Source organism: Sturnus vulgaris, chromosome 3, assembly GCF_052056855.1.
Source record: "Sturnus vulgaris isolate bStuVul1 chromosome 3, bStuVul1.hap1, whole genome shotgun sequence".
Classification (NCBI taxonomy): Eukaryota; Metazoa; Chordata; class Aves; order Passeriformes; family Sturnidae; genus Sturnus; species Sturnus vulgaris.
In genome coordinates this window covers 9,242,034-9,269,529 of record NC_142245.1, presented here as the reverse complement: position 1 = coordinate 9,269,529, position 27,496 = coordinate 9,242,034, and the positions used below count along the sequence as shown (strand labels likewise).

At 45.1% G+C, this 27,496-nt stretch overlaps 1 protein-coding gene across 5 annotated transcripts; it reads left to right on the top strand.

Moving 5' to 3' along the window:
* Positions 1 to 98: 98 nt before the first annotated feature.
* On the top strand, positions 99 to 26,539 carry SERTAD2 (SERTA domain containing 2). Of its 5 annotated transcripts, XM_088160965.1 has the most exons (5): positions 99 to 363; positions 679 to 781; positions 1,651 to 1,781; positions 8,075 to 8,232; positions 24,798 to 25,826. In XM_088160965.1, exon 5 carries the CDS (start codon positions 24,802 to 24,804, stop codon positions 25,744 to 25,746), a length of 945 nt encoding a protein of 314 aa, XP_088017091.1. In that variant the 5' UTR covers positions 99 to 363; positions 679 to 781; positions 1,651 to 1,781; positions 8,075 to 8,232; positions 24,798 to 24,801; the 3' UTR covers positions 25,747 to 25,826. The 5 variants fall into 5 exon arrangements, with proteins under 5 accessions (XP_088017091.1, XP_014745688.1, XP_014745687.1 ...); XM_014890202.2 differs by lacking the exon at positions 1,651 to 1,781 and having other exon boundaries at positions 233 to 363; XM_014890201.2 differs by lacking the exons at positions 99 to 363; positions 679 to 781; positions 1,651 to 1,781; positions 8,075 to 8,232 and adding an exon at positions 8,653 to 9,003 and having other exon boundaries at positions 24,798 to 26,539.
* Positions 26,540 to 27,496: the final 957 nt, after the last annotated feature.

Sequence of the window (27,496 nt, the reverse complement as noted above, 5' to 3'; positions counted from 1 at the left end):
CTGTTGTGAGCTATGTACGAGAGTTGCTGTGAGTTTGTATTCTGCCTTTTTTTTTTCTGTGGGAGTTATTTCCTGTTGTTGACTAGAGTTCTTTATTTAGAACCACCTAGCTACTGAATGACGGCTCGCTTGCAACAAGAAGAAGATGTGCGATTAAAACTTGCCAAGGCTTATTCCAAGATCTCCCCACTTCCATTTATTTAAGGGGAATCTTTGCTAAATGAAAGAAAGTGAAGTTCAAAAGAAAAACGCATTACCTTCTCATTATTGTGCCCACATCAGCTGTAGCAGCTAGCATGAAGATCTTGGGAGGCTGAGGTCTTTCACCTGAGCATCTCATGGAAGACAATGTTTCTCTAACAGGTGATTTAGTTTAGGTTGTTCTGGTTTTAAAACAGAAACAAACCCATCAAATGCCAGGCCTCCCTTTTTGCTGGCAGGAGTTATGTGCTGATGCTCTTGGGAGCGGCTCTTTCTATGAACCCCACAACTTGACTAAGAAATGACCACTTGCACTTTACCAGCTGCTCAGAGAAGGAAGAGTTTCTGTTGAAGAGCACTGCCAGCAAAAAGAAGTTTCTGTATGTTGACCTGCTTGGCAATAGTATTTGGGTATGTGTGTGGAGTCAAATTATCAGCACTTTGACATCTGCCTAACTTCTTTTGCTCTTGTGGCAGGGCCTGAACATCCAGCAAGAGTACAGTGAAGTTAGCAGAAGAGCATATTCAGCGAGAAAAAGAAAAAATAACTAACATGAAGGTTAACTACTGTAGGTAGTAGGTAAGCAAGCAAAGTAACTGGGGGTTTATTATGACTTTTTTGCTTAGCAGGAAACACACTATGAATGTACCCTGGGTGTGAGTGATTAGAAAATGCACTGGGGCATGAGTGATAGCAGATGGACAATCATCCCTCCTTGGCTTGTCTGGCCCCTTGCTGTGAGTCTCTGGCAGAGAGCGCCGCTTTTTGCCCAGGTCTTGCAAAAGAGCTGGTGCCTCTCTCTGCAGTATCTGGGGCTGGCTGCTTGGGGTGAGCAGGTACACTCTGCAGACAGGAGTTATGGCTCAGTTGTTGGCACCTTCCCTTCTGCAAATGAATCCAATAGAAACTGGTTTGTAAAGTGGATCTCTGTGAAAGAGAGATGGGTTTGGGAGCCTTCTGCCCATCCCACGTATGCTGGGAAAGTTTGTGGCTGGGAGAAGAAGCAGGGAGAGCCTCAGTGATACATCTTGTGTTATTTTCTTCTCCTGCTGCTGTCCAGTAGTCGAACAAGGGAAGACCCTGGACTCAGTAGCAGCACCATCAATGGGAAGGCAGCTCTTCCTCCTTGTTTCTTTGGGTCCGCTCCTTTCCCTTGACTTGTTCCCCTCTATACTCAAGTTATGTCTCTGTTTTGTGCCCTCACCAAGGCTAAAATAAAAATAAAAAGGGGACAGTCATTACTGTTTGAACAACCTGTTTATGGCTGTCACAGAAAAACTCAATAGGCTTTAGGGAACCATATACTACATGCAACACCTTCTTCCCTATCTCCATGCCATCCCTGCTCACGACATCTCTTTTTTTCTTTCTTTTTTGTTTTTTTCGTACTATTTTCTTTTGGACCCCTGCAAATGCCCACACATGAAATGTCATATGGGTGTGACCAGACAGGAGAGCTGCCCCTCTCCTGTTCCAGGCCCTTGCCACATTTCAAGGACATTAGCACCCCAGAGCCACTGGGGAAGGAAGAGAGAGACCATTAAGAGGTGTGAAAGGAAAGGAACTCTGATGATAAATGGTGGGTTTCCAGCTTTTTTTCTTTGTTCTGTTGGTAAGACCTAAATGCTGTGTGGGTTTACTGTGATTTAGTGTTTCATCCTTGCTTGGGAATACTAATTAGGTGTAAACCTTTGTTAGCCTTTGCCTAATGGTCACTATAAATGAACAGCTTCCTTTAAAGTGGAAGAACATAAAAAAAGGTTAGAGGAGAACCTAAATTAATTTGTGCAGTTCTCTTTTTCGTCAGAAAGATAAAATGCGTTTCTGACGGTTATGGGATGGTTTTAGGTAGAGTTAAGAAATGCAGACACCCACAGTCTGTTTACCTGCATACACAGTATGAGGTTCTGCTGACTCTTAGCCGTACTAGCACTAGGGAATGTAGAAAGACAAAATGAATCATTACCACAGGCATAGCCACTGAAAACATCTGATGTACTCATTCAGTCTTTTTTTTTTTTTAATCTCCTCTTTGCACATAATCTAAGGAGTTACACATTTTGTGAAAGGTTAAAACAGAAATATTTCTTCATTCACTGCATTGACTCAATGAGTTCAGTTCTAGATTATCTTCAGTTTTTTGTAGAGGAACAGAATGGCAGTGGGAGTTAATACTGCTACATTTGATGTTCTTGTGCTAGGTTTTCTGCCAGCTCCTTTTTTCTTTCCTCATCTGAATTTGGCCCTATAGATTCAACTTCCATTTTATTGGGGTTTGTTAGTTTTGGCTTTTGTGCTTTATTTTTTTTTTTTAAAGAAGTGGTGTAAGTCACTCACTGTTTATTTAAAATTAGACCCTCAGAAACCTTTGTCTGAAAGGAGTACAGATAAACATCATCTGGAAAGAATTTTGCACCTGGGACAGTCAGAAAGGATTTGTCATTGCAAATTTGAGTTACTTTGAAAATGCCTCTATCTTGGTAAGCATTCTTTGAATCTAGAGGCTCTGAGAAACTGCAGAAACTAGTTTAAACAATAGTCCCAAGCCCCCAAATCTGTGTAGGAGCATAATGTGCTTTACAGGTTGTATTCCAGCCAGCAGAAGCAGCTATAGGTGAGTGCATTCACTTGGATGTCCATGTATTAACTGATGTTTTCATATAAATAAGGATTGAAATAGCTTGTTGTTGGTTTGGTTTTTGGTTTGTTTTGTTGGGGTTTTTTTTGGTAATGTATCTGAGCACAAACACCTTTAACTCCAGTGACATGGTTTAAGTCCTGCATAACGTGCTGAAATGCTGTGCAACATCCTATATCAGCACTGTAGCCACAACACCATTTCGATTGTGCCCTCCCAGCCTCAAACTCGTTGTAATTGTTGTACAATGCTTTAATGCAACAAATCTGAGCAGGAACATCCACTTCTGGAAGCCTCTGGTCACCCCCACTGGTGGCTCCATTTGGTCTATCAAGCCTTTGTCATCTGAGCAGGGTTGAGCAGTGCTAGACATACTCCAACCTGCCTATGCACCCAGGCCTCTTTCAGGTTTCAAGAGTGCTTAGGAAAAGTGTGGGGTGCATCTGCGCTCCAGAAATGTGTGGCTCCACGGAGACCTTTGTAGGAGTAGCTTTGCTTCAGGAAAGCTGAGCACTGCTTCTGTGCACTGCTTAGGGTAAGGCAGAGCAGTAGAGCTGCTCTCCCCTGGTGAACAAGGAGCAGGTGACCCCTCAGCACTGGGGACATGGTGGCGACCTTTGTGCTGAAGTGTGTGTGGCTTGCATTTCTGACAGCCCCATGTTGTTAAGATTTTCAGGCTCGTGTTGGGTTTGTGCTCAAGACTGGTGGGTGGCCCAAAGTCTTCTGGCTTGATTGCAGCAACATCTGTTTACACCGGTGGTTAATTAGGCCTGAAGACTGGCCATCTCTCTATTTTCCTCAACCGTTTGTGTTTTTTCTTGATTAGAAGTATTCCCTCCTCAGCTCTAAAACAGAGGCTTTGGTTTTATCTGCAGAATTTTTTCCCTCTTGATCCACTGGCCCTGGTATGAGATGAATATCAGGACATCAGCGTAGCCTCTCTTCAAAAAAGTAACCAAGCGTTCCCGAAAAAAATGGCTTGTGCTTTTGATAGAGACTGCAAAGTGAGAATTGAAAGGGAAAGAAAAGCAGCCTGAAATTGTTTAAAACTCATCTCAGTGCAGAGTACAATTCACTGTCACAAGAAGCAAGATTGGAAAGGGCAGACTGTTTTAGGAGCCTGTGTGCCGTACAGGGAGTGTCAGTGTGAACAGTCTGGCCTGGGCCAGGAATGAAGCACATCTTGCAGGGGATGCAGCCTGAATGGGATTTGGAAAGGAACACAGATTTTATAAAAAGGCAGAAATATGTGAGGAGATATACAGCATCGATAGGCAGCCCGAACCTCTGCCAGAGGACAGTCTTTAAGCTGGAGCAAAGATGATGCACACCAACAGTCTCCAGAGGACTGGGAGTGCACAGGGAATTACAGAGGGAGGGAGTCATCTCTGTGCATGAGGAATGCAGCAAAACCTCCTCTGACTAAGCCAGCTAATGCACACTGCTTTTTTTTTCTTCCCTGATAATCCTGTTCCATAATATTTCCTTAATAATTTAGTATGTGAAGAGTAGCCGTTCTGAAAAGCATCTAAATCACCAAATCTTGCTTTCAGATGAAATCTTGCTACCCCTGTCATTCTCACACACTGGGGGTTTTTATTTAGTACAGCTATTTGAGAGCTATCCTGGAATTAAGGGTTGGGGTTTTTTTTCCTTAATTACTTAATGAATTTACCATGTGGCACAACCCTTGGTACTGCCAAGCAATAGCTTCCTATTACTAGACTGTACAGGCCTGGTCCTACATAACCGAAGCCAAAAGCATTATTTGGGAACCAACGTTGTCATCAAAATCTGTAGGAAGCTTAGAATAACTATACAAAAGGGGTTAGTTGCACTCAGAATATTGATTCATGAGCTCCCTCATTTTTTGCATCGCTGTTCATTTTACCCAAAGAAGATCAACTGCCCAAGTGGACATATAATATATGATACTGCATTAGAACTAAGGCTGCATTTGGTCATATTCATTAATTAAACTGATTTCTCCTGTAGGTTTTTTTTTCCTAGAGAACTAACTGAGAATGATAATTAAGCATGTTATGCATTCTAGGGAACAGTGTTTCTCCTACTGCCACAAAAACATTAGAGGACAAAAATATGAACTTAAGCAGAAAATTAAGTGGAGGAAAAGAGCTAAAACTGGAATGAGAAGGGGTGAAGCATTACTTCCTTTGGTTTTTACTGACTCCTGTGCCTTGGGACACATGGGACAGCCTTGTTAGAGTAGAAGAGTTGCACCAGCAAAAAAAAGAAGAAAAAGCCCTTGAAATCCCAAGAAAAGCAGCCCAGCTTCCAGGAGCAGCTCCCTCCCTCCTCATGTACAGATGCAGATTGCAGTAATGCAGCACCCCAATTTTTTGCTGAGGAACTTGTTTTTATTTGTGGCTGAGCCTGAACGGAGATGGCGTGAGGTGTGAGCAGTGTTTAATTGTGCCTTTGCTTGCAGCATGCTTTCTCCTTACCCTGGAGAATCTTGCTGCTCGGTGAGGAGCGCCACTCGAGTGGAACGAGCAGCTCTGGCTGTAGGCAGGCCCTTTGTTTAGCTTTTCCCAAGTTACCAGTGCTGAGGGGGTCTTTATTTGCAAAAAGTTGTCTGCTCTGGGGGACAGTATTAGTTGTTTGCCTGCCAGCTCCTCACACACCAAAGATATCCAAGGAGAAAATGAAATTGTGTTGAACAATTTTACCTGATGAAATCTCATAGTATTCCTGTGTACTGCAATCAGAAAGGAAAAGGCCAAGGACGCAATTAGAAGTATAGGAAGCAGTTCACTCCCTCTATTTTTGAAAAATGCAAAGGATGCCAACATTCCAACACACCAAACTTTGCCATTCTTTCCTAATTAGCACCCGTGTTGATGGGCCGATTACCTGGCAGTCTGTAGTGTTTCTAATGAATTGATTTATGAAATCCAGTGTCTGTTTCCCCCTTCCCAATCTTTGATCTCTGGTTGTTCATCTATTACCTTGTTCATTTATTTATCTTAAATTCAGGGGTGATTTTTGAATGATCTTCATGAGACCTGGCCTCATTCAGACAGTCTTTGACCATCCTTGCTCAAAGACAGGGTTGCAATCAGGCTATGCCTGTAGCCCGTGTCAGGTCGGTACTGCTGCAGACGAAGCTCCTTCCTTTTACTGTGTCATCTTCACATGTGAACAGCTCAAGGGCCTGTGTCAAGGCTATGACTGCACAACTAAACCTGTGCTACTGCTCCCTGGGAAGCCCATGCATGCATGGTTCTGAAATGGGATGCATTTTGGGTGGCTCCTCCTTGCAGACGCTCAAACTTTTCCCCCCTCCTGCTCCTGCAGGCTCTAGAAACCTCTGCCAACAGACACACTTCCTAGCACAGCATTTTGTGGCTCTGTTGCAGGCTGCTTCTCTGTGCTTACTGACGTGTTCGGGCAAACTGCATTTGGGTCTTGCAGACACTTTCTGGTCAGGATGCTCCAAAGCTGCAGAACAGAGTTTCTTGGCCAGAAAAGTCTTGTTCAATCAGGTGCGAGGCCATGTGAGGAGCAGTCGGCAGTGGGATTATTCTCCGTGTGCAGCCCAACCTTGTCCCACCGTGCTGGAGCCTGTGCTGTGCATGAAGCACAGGAAGGAGCTCTATTCATATTGATTCGTATTGTGACCTATGCTCAGCTGGGAGTGCTTCTGAGTGTGGATGCAGGTTGTACTAGTTGTGTTCAGAGGCACAATCTGAGTTACAGCGTGACTATAAACTCCTGCCAAGAAAGACTCGGGAGAGTTACAGTAGGAAACAGAAGGGGCAGTGAGCTTTTTCTTATACTGGTGTGAAATTGGAGCAACTGAGTGAAGTCAGAAGTATTTAAAACTCGAATGACACAGGCTCAGGCTTTTTACTGCCGCCTGTAACATGGCAAGATCAGGGCTGTGCATATCGGGCTGGAGCCCAGCTGCTTATTTAGCTTTAGTTTGTGGTTCTGCCTCTGGTGCCGGTGATAGCGTGCACACACCCAGGCACAGGGACTGTAAACCTGCTGCGGACTTTGAGCTCCGGAAGGCAGGCGCTGCTTGGCTGGGCGCATCCACGGCTCAATTGCGCAAGGCCAGATCCCGCTGTGTTACAAATCTGGTGTAAAGGAGGGTGGAATGAGGCCCCTGAAATTCAGTGAATCTGGCATGCAAAAAACCCCAAACAATGCAGCCAACAATATACAAATCTTACAAATAGTCTGTGTGGCTTTTGAGTAGGCAGAACACCGCTGAACAGGTATCAATCAGGCTCTAAAGAACATGAATCCCTTTTATTTAGTGCTTTTTATTGTGACGCTAGTAATTTCAGGGAGAGACTTGTTTCCCCACGCAGAAAGACCAAATTTCAGTGCCTTGCTGCTGGAAAGTATCCAGCCAGGGAGATTCTGGTTTTAATGTTTGCCAGCTCCTGGGCAATTCGCAAATCAGTCGTCAAAATCTAGTAAACGATTCGTGAATTGCTTTGCAGATTGGTTTAGGCTAACTCTGGGCCACAGATGAGAGAGCTTGGATCTCCTCAAAGGAACGGCTGATAGCACGGATGGAAAGGGAAAAGTGTGCTGAGGCCTCCAAACTGGCAAAATAAAACGTCAGTTTTTAAATCTGATGCCCTTTTGTTCCTTTTTATTGAGTTCAGCAGAGTGCTCAAGTGCCAGTCCTGGTGTTTAAACATCAATTAGATGGAGTCTTTTAAATTCTAATTTTAAGAATACATAAAATCAGTGCTTAGGCTCCTTTTATTTTGGCAGATTCACTATTTTAATTGTTGGGTATTGTTTTTCCTTTGTGGATTTTTGTCAGATACAGTTTCCAGGTAAGGAAACCTTTCTTCTAAAAGTATCCTTTTTTTCCATTTCAGTTTTCTGACTGAAAATGGAACTTAGTTTCTAGCAAGACCATCATCTTGATTTATCACAAATCATTCCAGACCGTTTTGAGTATAATACCTAAACGAGTCGTGGTATTAATGACTAATAATCGCCTTTATATTAGGTCTAAAAGCTTTATTGTCCCGAAGTACAACCGGTTTAGTGGAACATGAAAGGCCGGAACGATCCGAGATGCCTGCTGGGGCTGCAGCCGAAACTGTAAGGTGTTTGAATCGCCTTTAACAGCGCCAGCTGGGATTACAGTCCCTTTCGAAACTCAGTCATTTAGGTGACTTGAAATAATTATCTTCTTTCCAGATATTTATTTTATTTATTTATTTATATTATTATCTTTCCAGATAGCGCCTAGTGCCGAGCGCTTCCTTCCTTCCCCCAGGGCTTCGCGCGCTCGAACATCTCCGTTTGGCCTCATTTTTGTGCTTTGGTGGTATCTGCACAGCCCAGATTAGCAGCGAGGATTCCACGGACGGGGGCCGCTGCCTCCCTCGGCTCCCAGGTGAGGTCCCGGAGCGGGGATCGGGCGGCAGCGCTCCGGGCTTTCTCCACATCCCCCCCGCGCCCCCGCCTGCTTGGCCGGGATGGGGACTGACCGGAGGTGCGGGGGGAGAATTTTGGATTGTACTGGGACAATCCGGGGCCAGCCCCGCGCGGGGAGCAGGGCTGGCAGAACCCCATGCTCCGGCCGGGTCCCCGCCACCGGATAGCAGGGATACTTGTCATATTTGCGGTCGGGGCGCGCTGGCCCTGGCCTTTCTGCCGGCCCGGCGCTCCACGGGGAAGCCGCGGTGACTGCGGGGGCCGCTCTTCCCGCCCGGGGCACGCGTGGGCAGCGCGGGGAGCCGGAACGGGGGAGGAGGAGGAGCAGGAGCAGCCGCGGGAGTTGGGGGGGCGAGGGAGGAAGGCCGGGGCCGAGGCGGAGCTTTGACGCGGGTCGGAGGGTGAGGAGCTCGCCGGAGCCGCCCCTGTCGTCAGTGCTAGTGGCAAGTGCTGGGAGCGGGACTGGTGGTGCCTCCTCCTTCTCCTCCTTCCTCTCCTCCTCCTCCATTGTATAATGCTGCGTGATCGCAGCCACCGGGGCAGAGCGGAGGCGTAAATCCTCACGCCGCCTGCTCCTGCCTCCTCCTCCTCCTCCTTTCCTCCTCCTCCGTATCCCACCCTGCCCCTTCCCGGAGCGGCGCGGCGAGGAGCGACATATGGAGCTGCTCTAGGGCGAGAGTTTCCGACCTCCCCCTCTCCATGCTTTAGTTCTCAGGTGGAGCTTCATGTGGTGAGTGGGGCTGGGGGGCTGCGGGGAATTGGGGGGGGGGCAGGGGGCGGCGACATTCCCCCACCCCCTCTGGCTTTGCGAGTCATCGGGGTTTGTTTTATCTCTACCTTAAAATTGGTTCCCGGGCAGAGAAGCCCGGGGCGGAGATCATCTCCCTCTCCTCCGGGGGGGGGGGGAGGTTTCGTGCTGAGATGAGCAGAGGAGGAAGAGCGGCGGAGTTGACCTTAAAATACGCCCCCTCCCCGCCGATGCGGGGAGATCCCGAGCCGAAGCAGGTGCGGGTAGCTGGAATATACTTTTTTTTCGAGGTGGTTGTGCCGGCCCCGGGAGTGCGGCCGGTTGTGCTCTTCGGAGCCGGGCTCCTTCCGACGCCGCGGGAAAGCCGCGCCACCCCGGTAAGTTCGCATGTGCGCCGGGGAGCCCCTGGAACCGGGGGCTGAAGCCTGGCTCCGTTCTCCCAGCAAGAGCGGGGGCTTCAGGGAACCCCGAAAAGTGCGTGCCGTAGTGCCGGGAGAGCTGAAAGGGCCTGGGGGAGACTTTCACTCCGCTGTAGCAAAGCTGGCATATGGCTGGGCAGGACTCGGCTGGCCCCACTGCCTGGCCCTTTTCAGGGGTTGGTGTTAGGGCGGGGGGATCAGCCTGTCTTTTCCCTGAGCAATAGCGCGCATGGGTCTTCCTTGGGAGCACCGCCAGCACGGAGAGACAGGCGTCTGGAGAGAATTTTGTGAGTAAGGTGGTTCATCTTTTGGAAGCGACGGCAAAAATGTATATTTATTAGAATTTTCTTTGGGGTGGATGAACGCTTGGAAAAGAAGTCGTTTTGCAGTGCCGCCTTGATTTGGAGCGTTGTCTGCTTTACTCACGTCAGGATCTGGAAAAATAAGTTCTTCCTAAGCATGAAAATAGGAGTACAGTTACCTGCTGTCATTTCTTGCGTTTTGTGAAAGAGCTGGAAAGCCCAGGGCCACTTTAGCTGGAAATCATCGGAGGGGCTTGTGTGCTGTCCAGTGGGCCCCTTGGCTGATTTACAGCTGTGGGTCAGCCGCTGGTATAAAATAAAGTGAATTTGCCCATATTATCTCCATCGGGGGGCTGGGGGGGGCGGGGGCTCTCAACTTCTTTACCTGAACTTCAGTGCAGCACGCCAGAGCTGTTGCGTGTGATGGTGAGTGCTCAGATAGATCCAAGGCTCTCGGGAGCAGGGAAATCCAGGCTTTTTCATCTGATGCCTGGTGCAGTCATCAGGGTGACTCTCACTGCCGTCAGTGGGTGCTGGATTTGGTGACTCCAAACAACGGTGGGAGAGGGCTTGGCTGCCCCGAACACCAGTTTTATGCTTGTGTCTCTCAAATGAGTGAACACTTGCTATGTGTGTGAGTTCAAGCAACGCTTTCTACCTTTTAAAATTCTGATAATTTTAAGCATGGATCTGCACAAGTGAAGGTTCCTGTGTCTTACGGACTTCTTACAGGATACAAAATTGACAGAGGCACCTCAATTTGCATCTAAGGTCACAGGAAGCTTTCACATGAAACAACAGACTATAAAAATTAATTGTGTTTTCTTTAAAATGACTGCTATAGAAATTAGCCAACTGATCTAGTGGGGTAAGTTGAAAATAGCCCCTTCTGGCTGAAGTTAAAATGCATGCATTTTTACATAATAGGATGGTGTCTTTGGGCTCTGTTTTAACATAATGAACCAGTGGTGGTGGTAGAGATAAGAGGAGGATTAGGAGTTTGTGCTGCTGGACAGGTATCCGAGAGCATGTCCTTTGGAATACTTCCATTGTTCAGGCAAGTGTTGCAGCATCCAATGTAGGAGCTCTAGATAATTCCTTCTCTCATGACTGATCCTGCTTCCATTTAAGTTGGTAGCGGCAACCACCCACTCCTTTTCTGCTGGAACTGGATTGGACTGCTAAACAACGAAGCTAGACTTTGTGCATATTAAAACACTGCTTTGATTTTTTTGTCAAGCTGATTTCTTTTTCTCTGAAGCTGATTGAAAACAAACAAAAAGAAACTTGATAGCCATAGGTCCTTCAGGTTTTGTCTGTAGATGAAACAGTCTTAAAGAGCATTAAATACATCTGTAGGTGCTGATTTATTAAGAGTTGTAATTGTGTTCCTTTATACACCTGCTCTTTTTAAAGATGAAATAAGAGTTTCACAGGGAAAATAATAACGTAAATATACCAAGTGCTCAAATTTTCTGCCTGAGAGGCATCAAGGACTTTGAGATAATGTCCTAATAGCAAAGAAACACTCAAACTTCATATTCAAAATTTTTTTCATTTTCCATGAAGTACAGCAGATTTAATGCAGTATCTAGTTTGAAGGATTTTGCCATAATTCACACAGGCTGCTTTTCTTTTTCAATAAATATTTCATTGGGAAAACATTTTTTAGGAACTCTGACTTTTTTCACACTGATGTAAAGCACTCCTGGCACAGTTCATCTCTGGCAGTGCTAGCACTAGACAGGTAATCCAAAGTATTTGTGACTATTTTTGCTTTTATGTAACATCTTAAAGTGTAATCTGTCAAACAAGGAGAATGCAGTACTTTGAAAGTGTGAAAAGTCTTCTGGTGATCTACTTCTTATAAGGGCCAGGTAGCAAGAGTTCTTTTAACTCAGCTCTGTAGTGTAACTGTCTCATAAGGAGACAGCTCCAGTTGCAGTGGTTCCTTAACATGCACACGAATCAGTGCCAGAAATAGCAGCTTTCAGTTACCAAGTCCAAAGATCAGGAGTGTTTCAAAGGAGAGAGCAAGGTCCAGCTTCAATGTAAGCAGGTTGGCAGTAAGCATAGATCTTTAGTCTTGATGAATCTTTGCTAATTAATGGTTTGTGGAAGATGAAGTTTGCCAATCTGAGCACAGCACTCATTTTCTTCAGGGGTATATAATTGCATGTTTTCTGCCACTTCTTTTGATTTCTGAACTTCCATCAGTCAGAGAAACTGCTGTCATGAAGAGGTGCCTGTTTTCTGTAAATGGAGAGAGACTCTCAGCATGTGTTAGTTCTTTAATTCTTTTATAAACAGAGTCAATTTTTGTGCTTGCTGTAGTGGAGGCTTCAGGCTTGTTCAGCATTACCAATGCAAACACTATAACAAAAATAAGATAACAATGCTTGGCTGTTCAACAGGAGTGGAGAAAGCAAGGCCCATAAATGCTGTGTTAATGTTGCTCTTGAGTGTGCTGAAGTGAAGCCCAAACTGAGGTCCAAAGCAAATGTGTGTCTGGGAGACAGCAGAGGTTTAATGGGAGAAACAGGCTTGTGTGTCTCACAGCCTTGTCTCTTGACTGTGTGTCACTGTGCAGAGTAGAAGCTGCAGTGCCACCACGTTTGCCTCACTGATGGCTCCTGGTGAGCGTATCAGATGCTGGGTGTCATTGCCAAGTGGCCAGGAGGAGCTGTGAAGATGTGCTGGCTGGGACATTCCTCCAGCTCAGAGGGGATTTTCGAGGTGGGGAAGACCTGATTAGAGGGGCATTTCCAAGGGAGAGTTGGGGCAGTCTCCAGGGCTGTTGGGTGCAGCCTTAACGGCCTTCAGAAAGAGCTTTAAGCAGTGACTAGGAGTGGGAAGGCTTGAAAGGGCCAAAGAAACTGTCAAGTCACCAGAGAGCAAGTTTTAGTTTTCATGTGTCCCTTCTTTGAGGGTAGAGGCTCATCTAGCTCAAGTGAGACAGCAGCCACCACCATATCAGAGTGACTCTGGATTCAGGCTGCTGCAGTGAAATTAAAACCATGCTCAGAGCCCTGCATTAGGTGAGGTCAGACCACTTTTCTTCAAATGAGGGGCCAGGTTTGATACCTTCCTCAGCTTGGTACATAAAATTAGAGGTGTTGCCATAGGACATCTGAGGTTCCCAACCTGTATAATATGAGCAGTGTTTTGAGTACCAGTGATTTTAAAGATAAATTTCTCCTTAATATCACCCTGGAATTGAGTTTTAAGTGACATTGATTGACGTGAATCTCTCTGTAATTATTAGGAGCCAAACCTGTTTACTTTGCTTTCACACCAGTAAGGTGTGTTGGATTTCATCTGACAGTTTCCTGTGAAGTTAGAATAAAAATTGAATTCTTAATATAGTAGAACACAGAGAGAAGAATTCAAATGTGAGTTGTTTGTTTTTAATGTTATTTTGAAAACTGGGCAGTATATGGAAGTAGCAGAAAAAAGAAGTTCCCTTTTTCAAGGAGCCCTGAATTAGTGGAAAGATCTAAACTTACCCTAATACTTCCTCAGATGTAACAATTAAAACTGTTTTCTTGATCCCAGATTTTCCACCCCACGCCAGAAACTCGTACTGTTTTTGAACCACACTCACCTTTAATGGAAATGTGACAATTATTGGCTGTTTCTTATAGTAGCCTGTAACATTAGTCTTAAAAAACCCTCCTGTCGTGCCAGGCAGGCAATAAGGTTGAGTGAACTGCGCTATAGCAAGAGCCACCCATGACTGGAGGTAAACTATGTGGATATATGTTGGGGTGGAGGTTGAAAGGAGCGTGGAGGGCATATTTGAAGCAGACTGTGCAACTGCTATAGCAGGTCTGACAAGTTTGAGATGCCTAAAGGCAGCTTTGTCTTAAGTTCAGGTAGCTGCAAGATGAAGTTTTAAATCCTAATTCAGAAATACATCATCATCATCTTCCGGTGCCTCCACAAACTTTACTTTTCATGTGTTTTTACAGATGCTCTTTCTCCCTTGGAAAAAAGGATTTAGTAGGTACACGTCCACGTGCATACATATAATTTGCATATTTTTCAGATATACATTTCATCAAGATAGGAGACTAGCGTTTGTGTGCAAACCACAGTGGTTTTTTTTGAACAGTGGTGGTTACATTTTGCTTTCTCACTGCTCTGTGGGCCTTGTGTGAGACAAGCCACTCTATTTCAGCACTTTTGACATGGCCTGATTTGCTGTGGATGGGGTCTTGTGCCTGCTTCTGGCTCTATGTCAGAGCAGTGCCTTAGGCTTTAGGAGTCTGTGCTGCAGTTGCAGGGATTTTGACTGGCGTACTTCCATGTTGGCTGTCCAATAACCTTCTTGGGTTACCCTGCTGGGACCTGTCTCCTCCTTACCCCCATCCTGTTCCATCTGCTTGGCGAAATTGGCTCTTCTAAACAACCCTTCCACTTTGCTTCCCTAACTAAAGTGTTCCACAAATAGCTTGTGAATGAATACAAGAGAGAGAATATTTTCTCTGTGTGTGACACACAGTGTCAAGCTTCCTGTCTCTGCTCTGCTTCCCCTTGCTGGCAAGGGGACACACGTGATATATGTATACTTTAATTGTGGGGAAGATCACTATAATACTATAATGGGTGAGGTGAATAGGTTGTGTCTGACTGAACATGAAATCAAGTTTTGGACGTTCTGTTTCCTGAGCTGTTCTCCTTCTCTATTATCTGCTCCCAATTTCCAAAATCCTAGTTCTCAGTTAAGCTTCTTTGTTCCATGTTAATGAACCTGTCCTAAACATGCTTCAAAATACAGACTTAAGACACACATTGTCAAAACGCGCTGTTAAAAGGTGTCTCCATCTAAGTTTAATAATTTACTTGAAATGTTTAAATTACTCCACATAGAAGAGACATGGGTCCCATGGTGGCTATTTTAAAGAACATAGCTTTGGTGTAGTACTTTTTATTGTGTAATCGAACAGGTGCCACAAAAAATGGAATCTTTGTCTCTAGCTCGTAGCTATTATAGGTTGAGAATAGTTCAAGTCTGGCCAAAGTTCCCTTTAATCAGTTTTCAGGAGTCTCCTTTGTAGGACATGGAAACACATGCAGTATTTCAACAAATGCAAGAGAATTAGTGCACTGGACTGAAAGGCCAGCAGTTATCTTGTCCAACATCATTTAACACCATCTGAGCAGACTTTTGTATCAAATTTTAACTACCTTTTTTTAAATTTGTTTTGTTTTCACTGGTGGTAGAGAAATGTCCAACAACTTTTTCACCTCTTTAAGAGAAACTTGGAGGGTGAGTGGGTTCTTCTTCATAGGACGTATTTGTTTGCAGTGTTGTGTTTAATTCATTTAAGCAAAAATGTTGAAAGCAGCTCGTGCTGTTAAAGCTATTTTAAAAAATGCCAGGGAAACACCTTTCTTTTCTCTTAAGTCTCAGTAATGCAAAACTGGCTAGTGAATAAAATCTGCAGGCCAGAAACTAAAATGACTTGTCATTGCTGGGATTTGTACAGTGCATTTGCAGTATATATTTCTTCAGAGGATTTTTTTTTTCCTTCCTCCTCTTCTTCTCTCCTTCCATTTGCTGCTTTTCAGTTTGACTTTGATAATTTATTCAACACTGTTTTCAGAGCAATAACCTACTTTTTGGCAAATAATTCAGTTCCTTCAGTACTGTGGGGGTTTCTTCCCCCCTCATGTGTTTATTAAGGGTCTATGACAAGGGGGAAAAACAAGGTATCTTTGGGGAAAAGACACTACAATAGGGTTCAAACAAGTAATTATACATAGGTGAGAAAAACTCCCTTATTATACACGAAGGGGTCTCGTCTCTTGTGGGTGCACACACAATTCTCATTAACCTTTTCAGGAATTGCACAGGTCCAGTGGAGATGGGGCTGCAGTGCTCAGTCCCTACGTACACTAAAAATACCGGGCAGCCCATGACACGTGCGTGCCAGTAGAGGTGTCTTGTACGATACAACACAACATTGCCGTAATCCATTGTTCTGTGCGCGAGTGCAAGGGAGGAGGGATGCACAGCCGGGCTGGCTATTTCATCATTCTCCCTTAGAGCCTGACCAGTAGCATCTTTTCATTACAGGCGTGTAATTTTAGCAGTGAAATGGGGGTGTGTGTGTTTCTCAGCCTGTGTCACTTTCTGCTAGCTGCTAGCGAGGTGTCTCTTTTTAGACAGCACTTGCACTGTATTGGTGCCTGCTGGCTCTTCAGTGGGAAGGGATGGAAGGCAGTCTTGGCTGAACTGGGCCCTGGAGCAGTACACAGCCATCTTAATTGCTGCTGCTTCACCTCTTGAGGAGATGGCTCTGGTTCTCCCAGCATGGACGTGTGTGCAGCTCCAGCGTGGCTCCTTGCTCACTGACACGGGAATTCATGGTGTCGTGGTCCTGCCTGTGGGACCGGCATCTCCTGCTTCCATGCAAGGAGGCCCAGAGTGCTGAACTTGTGGGAAGAAACAGTGCTGTGGAGCAGGAAGAGCTTCTTGGCTGATCACAGGGAGACTTGTGTGTAGAAGCCCTCGCATATTTTTTGGGTGACAAGCAGAGTCTGCTGAATAATCAGCTAATCACGTAGTAAAGTCAGAGGATCTGGCCTGCTGCTGTGCCTGGTTTGCTTTACTGCAGCTCTGATTTCCTGCTGCTGATGCCCAGATGTGTAAAGCAGCTCCTGATCCTTCAGCAGAGTGCTGAGCCTATGTGTTCACAGCACAATAGAACTGAATTTACACTTGGCAGGCCTGGCTGCTTCCTTAACACTGCCACATGGATACCTAAATTTCAAAATAGCCTCAGCCCAGCTCTTTTTGGTGGCTCTTTGAAGCACAGAGCACAACTAAGCTGAACCCCTGGGAAGAGGCTCCTGGTGGTGTGTCAGGCAGTGTTGTGAGTAGACGATGTGTGCAGCCATCCTGGGAAAGGATGTGAAGGAGATTTGGCACTGAGATGACCTGAGATGAGGGCAGATTTGGAATCTTCTGGAAAATCTCTCTTCCCTCAGTAGGTAACCCTAACAAAGCATCTTCTGGTAGTGTGAAGGGGAGGGGGGGGGACTCCTCCACCCTGATCTAGCTCAAAGCACAGGTGGTTGGTGGTCAGCAGGGCTATGTCTGCACCAGGCCTGTGAAGGGCTGTGGCAGGGTTGTCAGTCGTAGCTAATGTGATTCCTAAAGCTTCCAGTTAAGAATGAGACCAAAAAAGGGCAGTTGGGGGCTTGTTTGTATCTTCTGGGCACTGTTTTTTAAGGAAGCACATGGAAAGTCCTGTCTGAAGCAGAACATGTGAGGATTGACATGTTGGCTTTGAGATCTTTGAGACAGAAATCAGTTCTGCTGGGCAATCCAAACCTGTTCTGTGTTATTTCCAGTAGACAACTGTCTTCCTGTACATGAATATTGAATAAATGTTTTTCAACCCTGGTGTGTTATCCAGCTATATCTTCCCTCTTGCTTTGCATTGAATGGGAATTGTCAGAGCTGCTCAGGGCTTTTTACTCTTGCCTTCAGCCTAACAGTGGTATGCACTGTGCCTTGCTGGCTTTCCATGCTCAGAACCTGTGCGGTCTTGTCCACCTTCTGGTTCTGTTGGGGCAGTCTTTAATGCTTTAACAAGCTAACAAGCGCTCCTCTGATTTAAACTTGCATTAACTTCTGCTACCCTGATAGAATTCCTAATATTATAAACACCCTTAATAACATGGCTATAATCTAGAAAACCTGCCGTCCTTTCTCCAAACAATTACTTAATGAGGCAGTAATTTATTCTAAGCTGTATTTATTGGAGCCCGTTCTAGCTTTATCGGACATACTCTGTTTGGATGTGTGCAGTTGGTCAAAAACATTAAAAATGCTCCGCTTCTTCCAGGGTAACATGTTACATTTAGCAAACTGACAGCATTAGAAACTGTTTCCAATGTAATAGAAGCATATGTTTCCTGCAAGGCTTAACACGCTGCAGAGTCAGAGATTGCCTTAGACTGCGGCTTTGCCTTTTTTTAGCATGGTGAAAAGGAGTGCAAACTGAAGGCAGAAGTGGAGTTTATGTTTTTGGTTATTTTGCAGAGATCCTTCTAGCAGGTCTTCGGTGGGCTGCAAGTTTAAGAAACTCAAGAAAGTGGTGTGGGCGGCGCACACAGAGTTCTCACTCCAAATGCAGTTTCTGATCATGAACAAACATCAAGAGCTTGCTTTGCCCTCTGGGCCTCAAATAGTACAGTATGCAACAAGGGAGAGCAGGCAAGGCACGAGGATGGAAACAGTAGGATCAGATTACAGTTTCAAAATATCGCTGGAACATGTTGGCTGGCGTTACGGTATTGACTGGCTTTATAATTGCATTGCTTATTTGCTAGGGAAGGCTTCACCTTACTTTCTGATTAACATGGACACTCCTTCGGGGACCTGGGGACTCCAGGCTCTAAGTATCAAAGGCAAACCCTGTGAGACGTGTACCACTTCAGATGCTTCTCAAATGAGAGTCTGAGCTTCCTCTGTTGTCTCCTGTTTGCCAGAGGTTTCCTTGCACAGTCCCTAACTAAGTTCTGCTTAGATCAGCCTCTAACAGTCACCCACTATAGTTTTCCTTTTTTATTTTGATGTTAAATGAAGAGGAGAAAAGACCCCTATAACTCAGTTTGCTAGCTGCAGTCTTCAATCTGTGTGGCATGCTTAAAGCAGGGGGCTAAGGGTGTGTTTCTGAGAGAAGCTGCCTTTCTTACTAAATGCAGGAGTAGGGTGCTGAGGAGCTTTTCTTGCTTCTCTGTTTCTTCTGGAAGAGCTGAGGTTTACTCATCCACCACAGGAGATGAGAAGAGTTAGGTCCCTGTAAGATATGTGTGAGAAATACCTGCCACTTAGAGTTACCGCTGGCACTGACAGCCTTGCCATGAAGACTTGCAAACATAAAACAATCCCCTGTACTCTCTGGAAGCAGAGAGCGGTCCAGGAGGCCAATTTTTTTATATGCTCTAAAGGAGAGTTTCGTAAGTGCTTATTAAACCTCACTCAGTTAAAAAAATAATTTTAAAAGAGCAGCCAGAATTAATGTAAAATGTGTCAGGGAAAACAAACCTTGTAAATACGGAATGTCTGAGCACTGGCTCTGGAGAGGAGGACAGAAACCCCTGCGCAGCTCCATTCCCTCTATCTCTGTTCGACGGTTGTGGGATTTGTCTCCTAACTCACATGTGACATGAGACACAATTCTTACCAGGCAGCGTTGTCAGGAGTCCTCTTTAGCCAGACAACATGTATGCAGTGCACTCCAACATATAGAAGGTGCTACAAATCAGATCCTGAGAAAGCAGCCATGTGGGGAAAAAAAAGAACACTCTCCCCCACTTCCCCCCCAACCCCGTCCTGACTGGTTGGTTCACACCCTGCAGGCCAGCTGCAGCTCAGGGAGCGTGGCCGTGCAGTTCTGCATGGAACAGGCTGTCCCAGCTCCCGGGGATGCTGCCATGCCAGGCTTTAAACACTCCAGTGTCAGTAGATGTAATCCCCAAGGAGGGGCGATTTCCATCCACCTCTGGCTATTGCTTCTGAAAGTCCCATGTTGCTTATTCACTCCAGCCCTAGAGTTAAACTTGGGCTGTTCAGCTTTCCTCCTTGTTTTGGGTGAGGCTGGGAGAAGCTGCCAGGTTCATACTGGCCTTCCTCTCTGCTTTTCCTTTTTAACTTTGAATGGGAGGAGGGTGCCAGTGCTCTCAGATGTCTGCACTTCCACCTGCTGGAGGAGGTTTGCTGTGCTTTGTCAGGATCCTGCAGGCCAAGGAGCATCATTCTGTAGTGGGTGAACCCATGGTCCTGCCCCAAGGGGTCTTCTACAGATGTGTCCACTCTCTCTCTCTGCTGGGGCCTTGGGGATGTGGAAACAGGGAGAGGGAGAGAAAGGTTTACTGGTTTGTCTCCCTAGCTCTGTCCCGTAGGGGACAGATACTTTGAAGTTGTGAAGACTGGTTACAAGTTCATGTAGTCCCTCAGGCTGGGTCCAGCAGCACTGAAATACCTCACAGCAGATCAACCTGCCTCTGTTAATTCAGAGGATCCGGCCCTTGTCTTGCCAGTTAAACCCAGTTGGCATAAAAGGCCTTTTTATTTTGGTCCTGCATCTATCTGTGCCAAATCCTGATTTTGCTGAAGTCAGTAACAAAATACCCATTGACTACCATTGGGCCAGGATATAAATAACGGGACCCTCAAGGATGAGGAGTGAAGGATGGAGGAGAGGAAAACTAGCTTTCTTTGTCACTTCTGGCATGTGAAATAACTTGCATAATTGACTGGATAGGTTCTCCAAGAAAACCTGGTGATGGTCACTTACATCTGAGTTTTGTGAAACTTAAGGGAATGAAGTGTACAAATTCAGTGCTCTCATTACACTACACTAAGATCTCTTATGGGGAGCTTTTGTGTTGTGGGTTTTGTTGGGTTTTTTCATGCGTACATGTGAAGTAGCTTTTATTTTAATTCCCCCAAGTTGCCTTTTTCTTTCTCCTTTTTAACCCCCCTGTGGTTTTAATTACCTAAGATTTCAGAAAGTAACTGGTCCTGCTTTAAACTCCTTACACAAGCCCCTGTGGTTCACACCTATGTTTCAGTGTTCAGCTGCCTGGAGAGGAATGATTGCCTGTGGACTTGGGGTTTGATGCTTTTACCTTTTTGAGCAATGTGGTGTTTGTTCTAAAAGTAATCTCAACTCTAATAAGCTGTTCATCCTCTAGACTGACTGAGGGGGTGGCATAAATCTGCGAGTAGAAATGTGACTTCTTAAAAACATTCCGTTTACGCTGTTACTCTTGGGATTCAGTTCCTCCTTCTTTTTTCTCTTTCCTGTCTGTGTCGATGAGCAGGGAGGGCCTAGTGGATTGTAGAATTGATTTCAAGATGAGCCCTCAGTCTTGAGAGGTATTTTAAACTTGTTAGAAGTCTTTGGGAATTAAAATTAAAGGTTATTTTTATTATTGGGTGAGCAAAATCACTTTTCTCTCAGTTTTTACATAGCTGGTGCTTTTCTATGCCAAAGTGCCGATTCTTAAAGACTTCAGAAATAGTCCAGCAGTGCTGAAGTGTCCGAAGCACAACCAATGAACACAGTACTCCTCTCACAATCTACACGTACCTCTGTCCTCCGGAGAGCAAAGGATTCATCACTAAGTGGGCTCAGAGAAACAGGCATTGCACAAACTCTCCTGTGTTTAATCGATGACGGTTGACTCCAGAGAACCATCCACTCCAGACTGATTATCTCTTCTACTGAGCCCCAACTGCATTTTTTCCCAGCTCTGTCTGAGGAGCATGCAGAGCCAATAAAAGGAAGCTAAATGACATGTGAATAAGAAAAAAAATATACTGCTGTTGTTTTTCAATTAAGAAAAGACAACTCCCAAACAATACTAGGGTTTCTCTGGCACTGAGGCGCGTGCAATCACCCTAAATGGGCAAAAAAGCAAGTAGAATCTTTCCCAGCAACAATGGTTTAGCTTTTGGTTCTGGGTCTTCCAGAGCTGAAGCCAACTGGTAGATAATATTGGGGAAGATCTCCATGTAACTCCTCTGGCCCCAATCCCCTGAAAGATGCAGCTTTTCCATTGTCTTTCTTCATCTTTCTGGATCCACATACCTAAAAAACATTGAAAACCCACTTGCAACACCCTTTATTACAACAAAGTGACGTCCAGGCTCAACTCTTAACACCCGGCCTCAAAATTATGTTTAGCAAATGCGTGAAAATGCAGCAGAAATACATCTGGCTGAGGTTGCTGCTCAGCCAAATTAGATGCATGAAGGACCCTCCATGAATGTTACCCTTTATCTCTGTCTGTGCAGTTCTGTATTTGGGTGGGTTGGTGTTGTCTGGCTGCACCTGTCACAGCTATATGTCTTGGTTGGACAACTCTCTTTTGACACCTGGGATGGTGCAGGTTTGTCTCATTTTGTACTGACCTTTGGTCAAGCTGATCTTTTAAGTTTGGCATTTTTGTTTTTGCAGCAGGAGGTTTGGCTGGGAAGGCTAGGAGCAAAGTTTTTGAGATGAACAGAACTAATTCAGATCAAATGCTGGAATTGTACAGCATCCTTTTTTTTTTAATGTTATTCAGTATCTTAAGACATACAATACTGATCTCTTTAATGCAGGCATGAAATGGGTTGGTTGAAAGAGGCAAGAGATGGCTTGAACTGTAAAGAACAAGCAGGCAATATTGTCTTAAGCTTCTGTGGTCAGAAACTAAGAAATTCCTTTATGAAGAGACAGAGAAAGACTTGCAAGACCCCAAGCATGTCTGGTTTTACCAACTCTATCAGTTGGTATAAAAAGATACCACCTCCTTGCTTCACTTGGCATGAATTAAGTGATTTATGGAAACTGGAGGAAAACATTCTTTACAATTCATGGTGGCACGCCAGAGGAGAATGGGACAAAATAAAACTTTATAAAGCCAAGAATCTAGCAGTGCTTATTTGAGCCCTCTCCTTGGTAGAATAAAACCCCCATGCTTAGGCTGACATCCTGCTTTGGTGCTTTAGGGGTTAAACCCTCTTCAGAGAGCATGAGTGGGGAGAAAGGAAACTGAAAGCTGTGCTGAAAAGCTAGTAGGTGAGACTGGGAGTTGCCTGATCTATTTTATCTTTTAAAAGGGCAAGCTCTGAATCAAGCTTCATGAAGATCGAGTGAGATGCAAAAGCTTGACAGTCACACATACAGGAAATGTTGAATAATCTCTGAGCTTCCTGGAAAATGACGTTGTGAGGTTATCGTAGTATTTACTTAGTGATGATCCCATAGTTCTTACTGATCAGCTTTAAAAATGTATTCGCTACCAGCACCTCAGTCTTGGGTGGAAATGGGCTCGGTTGGGTTTGTTGAAAATGTTTGGCAGCGTCACCTGGCAGTGATGAATAACTGAGCACAGGGAATGGAGCCTGGGCTGTTTTCTTTATCGTGAGGGAAAAGGTTTGTTTTGTGCAGTGAATGTTTTTATGCATTCCTGGCAAAGGCTGACAAACTTCAAACTCTTCTAGTCCCCAGACCATTTAAAAATGTCTTCTTTAAATAGAGCATTGTGGAAGGAGCACTGGTATGTCTTTAGGACAAAGTCTGTTTTTTTTCAGTGGGAGGAGATACCAGGAAGAGATGGAAAGCTGCTAACTCTCCTCCTAACCCCTTGTTGCTTTAAAATTGTGCTGGAATTGGGCAGAGTTTTTAATTCTTGCTAGTCCGATCCTCCCTTTCTTGCTCTTATCTGTCTGAAGTGAAAGGAAATGTGTCTGCTGTGAACACTGGAATAGCAAAGCTGCCCGCTCGCACCCCAAACCCATGTGCACAGCTCCAGAGTAGTCCGTGGAAATGACACTAGGAAGCAGAGAAAAAACAGACTTCGGCAGTAGTCTGTAGGTTTTGTTCACCCGAGATTCCAGGTGCAGGAATTGCTGGTAGCTGGCCAAGGAGCTTGGATGGCAGCCTACCTGTTCCTCAGCTCTGCTCAGCCTGCTCCCTCCCCTGCCTTTCTTTTTTTAATTGCATAATATGCTAGAAAATTACTTGGATTTGGGACTTATTTTTAACCAGAAGAGGCTCACTACACCTGATCTGGTTTTGGATTTACCACCCAGCAAATGCTTTCTGAAGCTCTTGTAGCACTGAAATCCTGAGTTCTTTTGCCCCCTCTTCTGCTTCCCAAGGGTCTCTTTGTTCTTAAATGTTTGTCAGTCATTTTTTGTGATGTTTAACTACATTGTCTGTTTGTTGGACTGCTGTATGACCATCAAACTGTGTTAGACCTGCCTAATACAGTTGTTTGGCAGGCACTAATCCCACTGGGAAGACTGGGAGTTGTACTCAAATAAGGAAGGCAAATTCTGTCTCCCAGATGACAGCTGCATAATGTGAGAAGGGTCAGGTCTGGGTTAAAAATCTATATGGCTGTTGCAACTTCTCTCTGAATACCTGTGGCTAGAAAGCCTCTTCCACTTTCCTTTTTTCTTTTTTTTTTTCCTCTTTAAATAAGGCAGAATTCTTCACGCCAGAATTTGTTAAACAGAGGGAGGGATACAGGAATGAACAGGGAGCTGCCTGTGATCATACTAAAATAAGAGTGAGTGGGTTAGAGCTCCACCACCTCACCACTCTACCTGGGAAAATGAGAGAGCATAACATTAGGTCGTGCTACTGTCACAGTACAGTGACTCCTTCATTCCTCTGTGTTTGGGGGAATCTTTGTGTCACAAAAATAATGGTGACAAAATGAGGTTGGGACTGTGCTGTGTAGAAGAGCATTTCCAGGCTCTCTGAAACATCCTGGAAGAGATGGCACTGGGGACTGAACTCCCCTACTTAATCTTAGCTCGGAAATTATTTATAATTTGGGGCAAGTTTGGTAGAATCCCCTTGTTTCCTTCAAAATCTGCTGTCTGACCAGCAGCAGAGAGTAGTGCAGAGAGGTCTTTGGGATTAGACTAAAAGACTTGACAGATCTTCTTCATCTGTAATTTATCTAATTCTGAGTATAATAACTACATTTCCTGCTCTGGTAGTTTAGTCCTTAGGCGATCTGCTAAATAAACCCATATGTGTATATCCTGGTCTACCAAAGGGCTGGATCTCCCAACTTCACTTGGGAAGTTTCTCTCAACACACAATTGCTTGAGCCTCATTTCCCTTCCCTCGTGAACACACTTTTGAATAAAAAGAGGAAATTCATTGTGAGAACCTCGGTGATTTACATTTGTATTCCCAGGTATAGCACTGCCTCAGTCAAGGAATGTAAGGAAACATTCAGTATAGTGCCTGTGGCTTGTGCTCCTATGGACTGGTATTTGCTTAATGTAAGGAAGAGCAAATTTGCTGCCAAGCATGCCAGATCTTGAGTATCATAGATGCTGTCTGAATTCCTGCTTGGAATTTACCAGCACAGCCATGCCTAAACATGGATGGGCCAGAGCCTTGCATTAGGGTGGCTGCTGCTTGCTCGTCATGCTGCTGTGGGCCAAGGCCGAGTTATTGATAGGGACAGATGTCCACCTGCTTTGCTGCCTTCATCAGTCTCCTCTCTTCCCTTGCAGATATATGTTGGGGAAAAGAGGAAAGCGGAAGTTTGACGAGCATGAAGATGGGTTGGAAGGCAAAGTGGTGTCTCCCACTGACGGTGCCTCTAAGGTGTCTTACACCTTACAGCGTCAGACTATCTTCAACATTTCCCTTATGAAACTTTATAACCACAGGCCATTAACCGAGCCAAGCTTGCAAAAGACAGTTTTAATTAACAACATGTTGAGGCGAATCCAGGAAGAACTCAAACAAGAAGGCAGCTTGAGACCCATGTTCGTGGCTGCTTCACAGCCTGCCGACCCTCTCAGTGACAACTTCCGTGAGGCGCAGCCGGCGTTCAGCCACCTGGCCTCGCCGCCCCTGCTCCCCGCCGACTTGGTAAGCACTATGCCCCTGGAGTCCTGCCTCACCCCGGCCTCTTTGCTTGAGGACGACACTTTTTGCACTTCCCCGGCTGTCCAGCACGATGGTTCGATGAAGCCACCACCTCCTGCTCTCCAACCAGTAAAGGACAGCTTCTCCTCAGCCTTGGACGAAATTGAGGAGCTTTGTCCAGCACCTACCTCCGCAGAGGCAGTAGCAGCTGAATCAGCAGCCGGAGACTCTAAAGCCCAGCCCAGCGAGTCCAACATTCACAAGCCCGAGGGCCTCCCAGAGAGCAGAATGGCTGAATCCAAACTCATGGACCCCCTGCCTGGCAACTTCGAGATAACAGCTTCCACAGGTTTCCTCACAGACTTGACCCTGGATGACATTCTGTTTGCTGACATTGATACGTCCATGTATGATTTTGACCCCTGCACAACTGCCACAGGGGCTGCCTCAAAAATGGCTCCTGTCTCAGCAGACGAGCTCCTAAAAACTCTTGCTCCGTACAGCAGTCAACCAGTAACTCCAAATCAGCCTTTCAAAATGGATCTCACAGAACTGGATCACATCATGGAGGTGCTTGTTGGGTCTTAAAAATATTAGAAATATAGCAACTTTTTTTTTTGTTGGGTTTTTTGTTTTGTTTTGTTTTTTTTTAAATTTTAAGTACCAGTCTATACACTTGGTAGTATTTCCATAGTCCCTTCCAGCCCCGATTCACAGCACTGTGCATGCATCCTTGCTTGCCTTTTTTGAAAAGAAAAGGATCACACTAGTTTTTGCTTCGAGCAGAGTTGGAGTGCCTTCATCCATGTATGACCACTTCTAATGTATTTTTTTAAAGTGGTTCCTCAAGGAAGACCGAATATCCTGGTATAGGAAAGAATATGTATTGTAGACAATGTTATGTTATTACAAAAAGAAAAAAAAAAAAGTTTTAAAGGTAAAAGCTAAGCACAAGGATTATGTTGGGGAAAGCTGTAAATTGCATGTGCATACTTGTCTATTTTTTCTATAAGTTTTATTGCAAGAGGTAAAAAATTTTATTATTTAGATAATCTCAATGCCATTTTAGCCCTGTATAGGTTGACTTCAGCAATTCAGCCTTTTGGAGGCATTAACCTGCTCCTCTTTAAGTGTTGCATTTACATGGCTGTTTAGAAACTGCTGCCCAAATTTATTTTATATTTTTGTACAGATTCTGCAGTTTATGGTATTGTTTTTTCTAAAAACAAATGCTGTTTATACACACAAAAAATACCTATTTTGATAGGATTTGCTCACATAGTTCCTGCATAATTCAGATGTACAAGAACCACTTGTACTTTTATACAGAGTTGTAATGTTTTATATGTGTATGGTGCAAAGAGAAAATTTGATCAAATAAGCCTGCAGTTGGTTTTCCTGAATGCAAACAAACAAACAAACAAACAAACAAAAAAGTGCTTTAAGTAAGGGCTGGGAGCTGCTTCTATCGGAGTTTCACAAGTGTTTGCTCCCTGCTGTACCCACTGCGCACTACTGTGATGCCTGAAACTTAGAGCCATGTCCTTTTCCAACACGTATCTGAAGCAGTTGGCAGGAAACAGTTGTGGAACTTCACCCCCGGAGTTCTTGAGCGCTGCCGTGGCCTCAGCTCCCGCCCCGGGGCCGGGCGCTGTCCCCAAGCTCCCATCCCGCCTGACGTGGAGCCTTAACACGGCGGAGATATGCACCTCCTCACCCGGAGCTCCTGGGAACAGGGTGAGGGGGAGCGACGTGCCCGGAGCCCACCGAGAGCCCGTGGCATCTCCCTGACTGACGGGCGCGGGCAGAGAGCGGGGCTGGGAGCATCTGCTCGCCCTTTCTTGGAGCATTTTTCCTCCCCTCTCCCACCTCACTGTGCTAAGTGCTGAAAAAGGCAGCTTCAGTATTACTGCAGTGAAGCTCATCTCGTACCTGCACTGGATGGACTTGCTTTAATATCCATTGCTGTTGAAACTGGAGCCAGTTGCGTGACATCACTTGGCATCTCGTATAGAGTTGGGTTCTTGTATCAACTGTGTTACCTGCTTTACACTTTATAGACCCGTTTTACAAGGAGTATTACAGACACAGCTTTCTATGCATGGTCCCCTCCCCCGTAACACCTGAGAAGTCTTCTTACTGCACCAATAGCTTTTTTTTTTTTCCTAAGTTCGTTGTGGTGTACATTTAATTTAAAAAGAAAAAAAATGTTTGCAATGTATCATGCCTATTGCTGAAGTTGCTATGGCATTTTAGTTTTCCAATGGTACTTTTGTTGTTGAGTGCCGGTTACAACCTATATTGTTGACATGCCTATGGCTTCTTTAGGAATAACTTT